Below are 12,603 nucleotides of genomic sequence, written 5' to 3'. Positions count from 1 at the left end.
CAATATAATCACGAAGTGAAATTCTAAAGGAGAAAAGAAAATAATGCGTCAATTTTATTCAAGATGTTTAGAATCGAAGAAACAGACTGATTTTTGTTTTTAAATTACAATAATTAAAGTGATTTAAAAGTAAACGCAGGGAAATAACAAAGTAATGAATTTAATGAATATGAATTATATATATAGAGAAAATAATAATCTGCTAATTGTTTCCCAAACTATATACCACAGCTGAGCTAATATTTTTCTATTTTAAGCAGTTTTATGGGGGTATTTGAACGGATGACCAATATAATTGATCATTGACCTTTTTTGTACAAGAACCTTATTTCAAAAGTACGTGTATGTATATTTCTCATGAAGGAATATTCATAAATTATTTGTCTGTGAACAATAAATATATAATAATCAATGTTTATATAAAAAAAAAATCAAGTTTTGCATGGTATGCATTTCGTTACAGTAACTTATAAAATTGTATCACCGCTTTTGAACACCCGTTATAATTAACAAATTTTAAAAAAGTTTTATGCTATTTTTGTTTTTGTTTTTATCATGACGCAATAAGTTTTTTTTTTTTTTTATCAAATCAAAGTTCAAGAGGCCACATATAACTTAAACAGGTTTATGCTTATAACCTCCCCCTCATCGAGAAACAGACTGATCCACCAACACTGGCGCGTGTTTTTTTTTCTTTTTTTTTTTTTCAAACGATGAATTTCATTATCAAAGGGCCCAATATACTATTAGACCTAAAACATAATAAGAAAATACGATAACATTATGATAGAATCAATACATCTATGAACGGTGTACCTCAAACGTCACTCATGGATATCAATAAGGAGTCGGTCAATTCTTTTGGCATGTAAAGAGCGATAACTCTATCTCGTTTCACGAGATCATTTTCAAAATTGATATAAATGAAATAAAATCTGTATGAAATAAATACTCAGCTTAATAGAATAAATATACATACCATCATTCTGTGAAGATAACATTTTACTCCTCTTTCTGAGCCATGGAATGACGGACGATATTTCTGATTCATTTCGTTTTGTTGGATGTTTCTGAATCATGTAGATTAGATTTTCAACAACTGAAGCCATGCTTAAAAATATTTTCTCGCACAAATGGTTAATTCTGAATATCCGTTTATAAAAAGATCACTTTAATCGTTCAACAAACCCTTGTGATACCATTCACTTTCTTCATTGTATAGTAATATATCTGTATGCAAATTGGTGTTTCCTGAAACAAACAAAATTTCAGATAAACATCGAAATTTTAGATGCTTGTTGTTTGAATTGCTTTACATCTGTTTGTTCTTCGTGCATTTCCTTTTCTGTACTTTTATTTCATGTCTACTACGTTCTTAAATTATTAATTAGTGTTTCAATCAAAGTTGCCGGAGTTACAATGTACGAAAAAAAATCCTTTCAACAATCAACTTCAAAAAGACAATAATTTACCAGCCGCGTGAAAAAAATTAAGAGATATTCAGTTTATAACATTGAACTTACAGAAGTTTAAGCGTCAAATAGTTGGATTTCCTAAGAATTCATATTTATTTTATGTTTATCTTTAACTGTGATTTATCATGCAATATGAGTTCCGGTAAAGATATTGGCTTTTTTTCTGATGAAGGGGCAGAACAATCGATTGTGCTAAATAATTTATTCTAAATCGTTCGTAAATACATGTGATTGTAAGGTCCAATTTTTTGTCGTTGTGAAAATGCCTATTTCATAAATGTCAAATATTTTGTTCTAACTTTCTAATACAAGGGCACAGTATACTATACGATGTGTAAATCAAAAACAAAACAGATACAACAACATTTTGATAGTTGACAATGGTTACATAAGAAAGCACTCAGGAAAGACAACGAAGAGCAGTATATATGCAAAATCGGTTGTTTTGTAGCATGTAAAAAGAGCGATAACTCTATCGGTAAATTTTACAGCAGTACTGTTTTTTATACAGTTTTTTTTAGTATAAAAGCATATTGATATTGGAGTCATGATCTTCATAATTGAAACGGAAAGGTGCTTTAAAATCTTCACTATACATTCAAACTACTTTATTCGGATCTCTCTTCTTTATGGAACACAATTTGCAAATTTATGGTGATATACAAGTACTGAACTTGAAAAAGTTTTAAAACAAAGCTGACACAGCGAACGATTGTACTGAAGCCTTCAATTTTGAATAAAAACTGCTACAAAGAACGCGAATAACTGGGAAAACTTGATGATTGCAGCTATTTGTCTATGATAGTTTTAATTCGGAGAATGTGTGATTTGATAAAAGAAAAATACTAACATTACTCGAAACTCGTAAGGTCTAACATCCAAATTTGTATAAAAAAAAATCTCTGTATAGAAGAACATTTTGTATTTCGATTTTGATGTTTTCGATGGTCTATCCTTTTTTGTTAACGTTTTGAGTATCTTTTTCATTGAATTTTAATGAAGAACGTTGTTCGACTTATGCGATACTGAGTCATCTTAGAATTCATTACATTAATCATAAATTATAATTTTTACACCTCTGAATTTAGATTAAAAAAATGTATTAAAAAACATTTAGAATTATTATTCATCAAAAAGTCATCCAGACTTACCTTTTTGAATAAAAGTCCCAATAACCGTACAAGATCAGTGCGTAATGCCAGACAGATATTTTAAAGAATTAATAGAATTAAAAACATAATTAGCCAAGAGTACAATCTGGGTCCGCTTCATTCCTACACAAGGCTCAAGAATAAGATTAAGGCCAAGGTTTAAATTAAGCAACGAAAACTTCAATATTAGTATTATTACACAATAATGAATAATAAATAACAATTAATGGCGACACATTAACTTATTAATTAAACCAGGGTTAAACATATTTCTACTATATTTTGTATAGATATCTATGCAATCTCCGTTGAATAAGTTCTTTATCTTTCAAAGATTATCTTGAATTATAATTGTAATCCAAGAATCATACAGATATGCACTGTGCCGTGACAGCTAAAGGTTTATATTAATTTATAAAAGTAAAAAGTAGATCGAAATTAAACTAAATTATATGTTAAATAATGTTTATCATCAATCTTCAAATGGAAAAATTACCGCCGAATTCTCTTTTTTTGTCAGAAAACTACTCAAGTATTCAGTTTTTCAAACCAAAAGCTTAAGAAGAATCCTGTGCATTTTCTGGCCGAACAAAATATACAATGACGACATTCTAAGACAGTGTCATCAAGATATCATTGGTACAATATTGACGAGAAGGCGTGGGAAATGTATTGGGCAGGTGATAAGAAGAGATCGAAATTTAATCATCAGAACGGTATTACATTGGACTCCAGAAAGAAGGCGCAAGTGAGGAAGACTAAAACACATATGGAGGCGTAATGTAGACGGAGAACTGAAGACCATGAATAACACATGGAGAACAGTAGAAAAGGTGACCAAAGACCCACAGAAATGGAGGACCTTTGTTGCTGCCGGGCGGTAAGCAGTAAATAAGTACTACTCAAGTATAGTAGTCACAAGTCATGCAGTCTGTGGATATCTTTGGTGTTTATCTGTATTGCCATATTTCTGTTTCATTGATGGTTCAATGACTTAAACTTTAATCATTTATATAAATTTTTAGAGAATTTCATTTTCTGTTCAACAGACAAAAAAAAAATAATAATTGGTATGTCAGCTAATATTACACGACAGTTTTCTCACATTATGAATTAGAGTCAGAATATAAAAAAATAATCTTATTTAACAAATCCATATCTGATAAGCATAAATGCACAACACAATATCAAAAGGCAAACAGTAAACGGGAAACTTACCAAATAAAACATTCAGTCTGATTAGTTGACCAATAATGAATATGAATGCACAAAAAGCAAGACAAAAACAAATATTGAAACGCCAAAAACAAAACAAAAGCTACGAAACAACAAAATAGATTGAAAAAAAACATTATAAATGAGATCGATACAAAAATTAGTAATCATTTAATTTACGGACACTTTTACTCAAGTGTATGTCATAGAAAGCAATAGTTTGTCATTTGAGTAACATTTATTACATAGAATTATTCAAAGGTTGGTCTGTCTGGAGGAAACTGGCCCTTCTTTCGAAACAGCTTGGTGTATCTATCTAGTAAATTCTATATGCCCCGGCACTTTCAATAACAAGCTTAAGTGGCCTTTCTATGAGTGAATTTGAAAACTATGTATGGTCTTTGTAGAAATTGAATAACTTTGTCGTGTTTTGATCTTCTGTTAGGAATTATTGATATTTGGGCCTCCAAATGACATACAAAGTTGGAGACTTTGAGATTATATATTATACATAAAACTATGAGTACTTTCTGACATTTAGGGTTTAAATATTGAATTCAGATAGAGTGGAATTCAAGTTCTATACATTTTCATTTGAAAATTGAATTATAAAAGAAGGAGGTTTTGTAGTTCAATAGTTTTTCTGCGCAATAACCTGGGGGGATTTGTGAGATTAAGTCGTTTGTATTTTCAACTTCAGATTTTAGCAATTATAATATGAACTTCACAATTTTTATTTATGACAACTTGAACAATCTTCCAAAAACTACTTGAAAAAAATCAATTTCAGTATACAACATGTAGAAAGGTTAATTTTGGGACTGACTTTTTTCCCGTCTCTACTAATGCCTTTTCCAAATATGACAGCATTAACTGAATATGGTTAAATATAGAACATAATACATGGTCTCGTTATACGATACATATACTTTTTTCCCTCGGAATGAATAAGAAATATTTAGAAAACAAAAATGTGTCCATAGTACACGGGTGCCACACTCGCTCAGACCGAAAAACACAATGCATCTAGGTGAGGCATACACACATTGCAGGTAGTACTATTTTTTGTTACAGAAGCCACTTAGACGTTAATGATATTCATTATTACAGCTAACATGGCTAAAAATGGTGTAATCAGACAAAAGAAAAGAATCATCATTTTAATTTTGGTTAAAAAGACCACTAATGCATCATATTAAGTTACATTACTGGACAAAATTATCAAAGCTACCTTAGGGTATGAAATCTAATAATCACATTACATGTACTATCAAAATAGGATTTTTCTCTCGTAATTAAGAAACTGTAGTATTTTCGAACAATCATTGCATTCCAATAGCAGACTACAATATAATATATGTCTTGTTATTACGCTATACTTACGATTAAAGACATATATCCTGTTAATTGCTGGTCTACATTTTAAACTATAAATCCTATTCACTTCACAACTTAGTTATTAAATGCACATAATTATAAAACTTTATGAAGCAATTGAAATCATTAAAAGTGAAATATATTTCATTTAACTGTTCGGCTTACCGAAGTCTTCTAAATATCATGACTTTTAAATTTCACACAAAACAATACCCATGCAGATCTAACAACTACCCGGGGTTTTAAAGGTACGCTACTGTCGTTTGTCGATAAATTCTTTCGTATACAAGAAAAAATATAGTCACTGCACTTAAGATTTGTCTCGCGGCTTAATAAACTCTCAAAGAGTGTTACAACTTGTAAAGGACAACAGCACGAAGTGTATTTCAAATTTCATTTAGAATTAATCCTTAAAAATACAAATATGTTTCACAATTCGATAAAGAATTTTTTTTCCTGTAACTCATTGATGTTATTAGCATGCTATGTCTAAAATAGACCGAACAATATATTTAATGAACCTTTTCTCGTTGTGTGATTACAGGTTTTAAAGAACTGTATGTTTACTTTTAAAATCAAAAGTCTTCTTAATTCAAGTTTATTATAACACAAAGACAAACTAAATATTTATACGAATGTATTTTTATAAAATTATGATTTCATGGTTTCACTGTTTACTTTTCTATATTTACCCTCCAGTCCGGTAAATCCAAATAAAATTTTCATTTGACTTAAATTCACATCCCACCCAACCATTTTTAATAAAACCTAGCAATGGTTGATCCTATATTAGACAAATATACTTATGAACTGTTTAAATAAAGCGCTACTACATACAAGGTTAGTCTTTTAGAGGTTCTTTTATATATGTATATCGTTCAAAAATGGCCTAAGTACATGCCGGAATAACTAAGTAAACTTCAATCTTCATTATAGAAAAATAAATCTAGATTTTTAATAAAAGAATCGAAACTGTCAACATGACGGTATTTAATATTGTATATTGATGTTCACTTTTATTACCACAATCTACGTTTTATCAGATATCAATATCATAATTGGAGGTCTCAGACGAAAAATTGTATTTCAGTCGAACTAAAAATGATAAATATGACGGTAGATCCTTGTGGTCATGTCATTAATTATAAGGACGTACCTTTAAAACATGTAGTGTACATATTGCATACGGTTTTATGTATAAAGATAAAGTGCACAAGTAACGGTGCTAATGAATGAATGACCGAAAAACACAGTCAGGCCGAGCAAACAACGTATATCTAAATTCGGAAGTGCATAACAATTTAATAGTGAACAATACACAACACGTATGATGCTCTTCATTGCATAGATTCAAAACCGAAGCAAGGGCAATAGTACAGTGTACATTTTCTTAAATAAACAATGCCAATATAAATCATACATTTACTAAAACATACATAACCTTGCCTTGTCCATCGCATTAGGAATTTTAGTTTTCTAGCCGAAAATGCAATGATTCTTGCTGTTATGTTTTATAAGATTACTGAATATTTTACTATGACTTGATATATATCATTTAATAGATAAATCATTTTTCTACAAGTTAAAAATGAGCAGTTGTGGCATGATCCTTTATGATAACTACTGCTGCGATATCAACCAGAGACCGACTGACATCAAATCATGATTCCCAGACTAAACTACCAATCAGGACATATTCAGCAGATTTAGTGCCATACAAAGTCCGAGAAAAAAACGACCTTGTCTGAATTGGGCTCTTCAAATATAATTCTATACGAATTAATTAATCCATTCCCGTACAGTAATACCCAGTGTTACCCTTTATGAATATACTGTTGATTAGTTATGTTAATTTAATAGATACATGGATAATTTGAACGCTATAAGTAAACGGAGGTTATTTATGATGACATAAAAACGAAAGCTTATAGAAAATACTTTGCAGGAAATACAAAAAAATCACGGATATCTGACATATAATATCTTGTGAACATACGAAGGATGTTGACGGATATCTGACATATAATGTTTTGTGAAAATATGAAGGATGTTGTCTAATATCTTGTTAACATTTGACAAATGTTAACGGATATCTAATATCTGATATCTTGTGAACATTTGACAGATGTTAACGGATATCTAATATCTGATATATTGTGAACATTTGACGTATGTTAACGGATATCTGACATCTGATATCTAGTGAACATGATATCCAAAAGAATGGAGTAAAAGATTACCTCATCAAACTCGTCGATTATATAAAACTAGAAAACCACATAGAAATTAACAAAATATATCAGTTTTTCAATATTGTTATCATTTGCAAATCTTCATCTAAAAACATTGATAATCGCATTTTTTTAAAATATCTGCACGTTTTCTTACATACACCGATATCAGTATAACTTCTTAATAAGTAAAAACTTACCACGATTTAAAGCAGACATTCACGTTTGTATATATCCATATTTTGATGGTCATTCAATAAAATATGTTTTTAATGTGTCATCAAATTAAACTAAATTGAAGAATACAATACCTCTTACGGTTGTCGTGTGGTAATAGTAATCGGAGACCTATTTTCAAGATAAACACGGTTAAAAATAAAAGATTGTATACATAATATGTAAATTCGATCAAAGATAAAACTTAAAGACTATAATTATTTTAAATCGGATAGACTTATGTTTTGAATAATAATATTTGAAGGACAATGGTTCTGTAAAGATTTAAGTTCGATCAATGAGATAGTACGGAGGATTTATTCAGTTGTTTTTTTATTTATCTGATGGCGTTCTCATCGATCTGTTCTCATTAAATAGTATCCAATTCTAAATCCTTGTCATCTTGTAAAAAGACACGTGGAATTTTAATTCTAATTTTACAATTTATGTAAATAAAGAGACTTTTAACAATTATATTGATTAAAATCTTATAATGACATATTTAGAATAATATCAAGTTATTAAATATTTCGTAAACAATCATGCCGTTGGGCTTAATTTACTGATACTCAGGTAGTATATATGTCGAGAAAACACTTCAAATTTTCTCTGCTGCTATTTGATCGTTATTGTGCTCATTGACAATAGTTAAACAGAATTTAAACAAGCAATTCTTAACCTCCCGTAATTGTCGATATTCAACAAATATTATTATAATCCGAAAAACAATTTTCTTTTCTTCTGGCTCATTTACTGATGCTTTAAGCCTTACAAAAATGTACTTGTATTTGATTCAACTGCATGATAACCTTTGAAATTATTATAAGCTACTGCAAGCTTGAAACTCGGCAGCAACAAAGTTGTATCCAACCAATGTTTACCAGAAACTACCGTACTTGGATACGTTCTAATCTATTTTAAGCAAGTGAAAAATTGGAATTGCATGGTAGGATATAGGTGAATTATCAGTTCATATCCAGTGCATATAATTGCTAAAGTCATGTATATCAGGACGGGAACACATTGAATTGAAATGAACATAAACCCTTTTCAGCTATATAATGTTTGTGTTTTTACGTGCTAGTTCACATGGTACAAAGTAATAGTCCGCAGAAAGACTCGTAGTTCTAACCAGACACAATTCGGGCTTTTATTCGAACAGTACTTACTTCTGCTGATAAATACCAAGAGCTTAGCGGGTGAGGTGCAAATACAAATTGTAAAATAATTTGGGTTGACTCGGCAAGGGATTCCTAATCCAGCAACCTATCAATAAACGAGCATACTACCAAGAGTTACCAAATAGCTGCTAGAGCAAACGACATCTTAATATAAAAAATAATCCGATTTTTTAAGCAGAAGCAACTCAAGGACTTTTAACTAGATTTCCACTTACACATTTGAGAACTCTTTTCTATTTGACGCCACACCTTGATTTTAAGCCATGGTCCAGTGTGATTACACATGACAAAATTGAGAAAGGAAATGGTGAATATGTCAAAGCGACAACCACCCGACCATAGAGCAAACAACAGCCGAAGGCAACCAATGGGTCTTCAATGTAGCGAGAATTCCCGCACCCGTAGGTGTCCTTCAGCTGGCCCCTAAAATATGCATAATAGTACAGTGATAATGGACGTCATACAAAACTCCGAATTATACACAAGAAACTAAAATTTAAAATCATACAAGACTAACAAAGGCCAGAGGCTCCTGACTTGGGACAGGCGCAAAATTGCGGCGGGGTTAAACATGTTTATGAGATCTCAACCCTCCCCCTATACCTCTAGCCAATGTAGAAAAGTAAAAGAATAACAATACGCACATTAAAATTCAGTTCAAGAGAAGTCCGAGTCTGATGTCAAAAGATGTAACAAAAGAAAATAAATAAAATGACAATAATACATAAATAACAACAGACTACTAGCAGTTAACTGACATGCCAGCTCCAGACCTCAATTAAACTGATTGAAAGATTATGTCTTCATCATATGAATATCAGGTACAATCCCTCATGAACATATATTGCATATAACAGATGTGCTGTTTATTCAAAATACGCCAATTTTTCTTCCGTTATATACTATGACTGTTAAAAAACACGAACACAGAAGACGTTTAAAATAGTATCTATTGTAGAAAACATGGGTTAAATTTAAAAGTTTTTTAAGTAGACATAAACAGAAGACAAAGTAGTATTCTATGTTTCCAAATGCACCTCAGAAACTGTAAAAAAACGTTTATTGATCCTAGAAACACGCACCCGTCTTACCATCTTTGCGTGTGTTTGACTGTATTTAGAAGAAAAATATTGCTACAAATCTCGTTTTTCATCTGCTATCAGATGTTATTTGCTATGCCTAATTTAATTTAACATGGAAGTTTTTAAGAAAGGATTTCTTAAATCGATAAACAAAATGAACCATAGTGGAAAAGAAGTTAGAAAATGACATATATAGTGAAACGTTAAATGCAGAAAACAAATCTGTTGAAAACCATCAAACTGGACCATGCAATAATTTTAATGAAAAACAATTGAATAAAGGCAACAGTAGTTTACCGCTGTTCCAAAGTCCTAAATCGATTGAGAGAAAACAAATCCGGGTTACAAACTAAAACTGACGTATAAAGGAGAACAAACAACGAAACAACAGAAACACTGAAGTGCAGCAAAAAAACAAAAACGACAATGCAACACTCACTGAAACGAACTATAAGATAATAATTGCCATTTTCCTGACTTTGTACAGGACATTTTGAGAAAAAAATTGTGGGCTGAACCTGGTTTTGCGGCTAGCCAATTGAAACCTCGCGCTTTTATGACAATGTTAAATATAACACTAAAATGTCAACATTACATGCCAGGAATAAAGTTCAAATAATGAAAGAACATTCAGGACAGAGAAATACACAAATAAACATTACAATAGGACAGTTTGACATGATAATAGTTATCAAAGGTACAAGGCTGATAATTCAACACACCATACGTGCGTTTTGTTTACATAAGACTCACTAGTGACGCTCAGTCCGAAATAGTAAAGAAAGCCAAACAAGTACAAAGTTGAAAAACATTGATGACACAAAATTCTAAAAAAGGTTGTGCCAAATGTTGCTAAGGTTATATATGCCTGGGACAAGAAATGTTTTAGTATCTTATATAATTCTTACTTTTGCAAACAGTAAATTTATAAAAATGACCATATTATTGATGTTCATGTTAACACCGACACAGAATTAAAAAAACATGTAAAACAAAATAGGACAGCATGACAAGACTGACCATGAAATTAGTATGTGGCAAACACATCTGAGTCATTCTTAAAGTATAATAAATGACCTGCGTTAAAAAAAAGGGGGACGAAAGATACCAGAGGGACAGTCAAACTCATAAATCGAAAAAAACCCTGACAACGCCGTGGCTAAAAATGAAAAAACCAAACAGACAAACAATAGTACTCATGACACAACATAGAAAACTAAATAATAAGCAACACGAACTCTACCAAAAACTAGGGGTAATCTCAGGTGCTCCGGAAGCGTGAGCAGATTCTGCCCCACATGTAGCACCCGTCGTGTTGCTTATGTTATAACAAATCCGGTGAATAGTTTAATTCGGTAGGTCACATTCATAAAAGGGAAGGGGATTGTAGTTACGACGTAAGGAACATATCCGATATCATCTGTGAAACGGTTATTCCATAACGGTCAACCAACTCGTGATGGCGTCGGTAAAATTTACGACGGGATGATTTCAAATTCATCATTTGGAACTCTTGGTTTAATAGCTTCCTTGTGAGCAGCTACCCTCTATCAAGAAAATCATGATAGGAAATATAAGCACGGGAATATCATATCAATTGGGAGATATATACGCCGTATGAAGGTGCTGCTGGAATTTTGCTACTTAGAAATGGAAAGTTAACAATTGGAAAGCTGAAATAATCTCTTTTGTCGTAAAAAAATGTTTTCAACCGACCCTCATTGTCAATTTCTAGATGTAAGTCAAGATATGAAGCTGACTCAACTGTATCTGTTGTATCCTTTATCTATTGTTCGGTGGGATAGATGCGTTCAACATAGTCACCAAATGTTGAATTATTTAGTGAGAGAACATCATCTATATAGCGGAAAGTAAAGTTTAAGCATATTGCTAACTTCTTATCTTTCTTCCTAAGTTCTTGTATGAAGTCAGCCTTATAATAATAACGAAACAAGTCGGCAAGAAGAGAGGCACAATTGGTTCCCATTGGAATGCCGACAGTCTGTTGAAAAACACGTCCTCCGAACGTAACAAATATGTTGTCAATCAAGAAATCAAGCATCTTGATAATGTCAGTTTCAGAGAATTTTTTGTTTTGTTTGAATCAGTGTGATTCTTTACAAAGTAGGATTTGTCCCTCCCTAAGACAAGATACGTGTTTCTATGTTGGCCATTCTTTTTTATGAAACAAAGCAATACCAATTCTTTCAATTTGTCTTTTAGTTTGAAATGTGGAATACTTGTGTAAAGTGTAGAAAAGTCAAATGTTTTAATACTATTGCAAGATGAAAGAGAGTTCGATTGTATGTACTCTAAAAGATCTTTGGAATTTTTTAGTATCCACTTCTGATTCACGCCACCTCTAGAATAGGCAGTTTCACAATAACTTTGAAGCCCAGCTTTGATTTATGATAAAATAGATGTTAATAATTTAGAAAGAGATTTCGTAGAGCACTTGGAAGAAACAGCAATATACTGTTGTTTGTAAGGACACTTACATATGCATGTAGTTTATATGTATCCAATACAGTGATGGAAGATCCAGTTTTTCAGCTTTGGTTGATATTCCGGGCTCTTAAGGAAAAGGATATGCGGTTGTTGATATTAATGTCACAGATAGAAAAAATCACAAAAATATTGAACTCCGAGGAAAAATTCAAAAATGAAAGTTCCTG

The 12,603-nt window shown here is 31.4% G+C and overlaps 1 protein-coding gene across 4 annotated transcripts in view; it reads right to left on the bottom strand.

Moving 5' to 3' along the window:
• LOC139512787 (uncharacterized) overlaps positions 1–7,846 on the bottom strand; it is a 36,339-nt gene extending 28,493 nt beyond the window's left edge. For 2 of the 4 annotated variants that reach the window (XM_071300702.1, XM_071300701.1), the window contains exons 1-2: positions 7,650–7,759; positions 980–1,251 (exon numbers count right to left, since the gene is read on the bottom strand). In XM_071300702.1, the coding sequence (XP_071156803.1) occupies positions 980–1,109 (130 nt within the window). In that variant the 5' untranslated portion in view covers positions 1,110–1,251; positions 7,650–7,759. Of the gene's footprint in view, positions 1–979; positions 1,252–7,649 lie in introns of all 4 variants that reach the window. The other 2 variants (XM_071300703.1, XM_071300700.1) reach the window with 2 other exon arrangements.
• Between the last annotated feature and the right edge of the window lie 4,757 nt (positions 7,847–12,603).

The sequence above is a fragment of the Mytilus edulis genome, chromosome 2 (genome assembly GCF_963676685.1).
Source record: "Mytilus edulis chromosome 2, xbMytEdul2.2, whole genome shotgun sequence".
In the NCBI taxonomy this organism is placed as follows: domain Eukaryota; kingdom Metazoa; phylum Mollusca; class Bivalvia; order Mytilida; family Mytilidae; genus Mytilus; species Mytilus edulis.
Note: the sequence above shows the minus strand (reverse complement) of the source record. Positions and strands in the feature narration are given on the sequence as shown.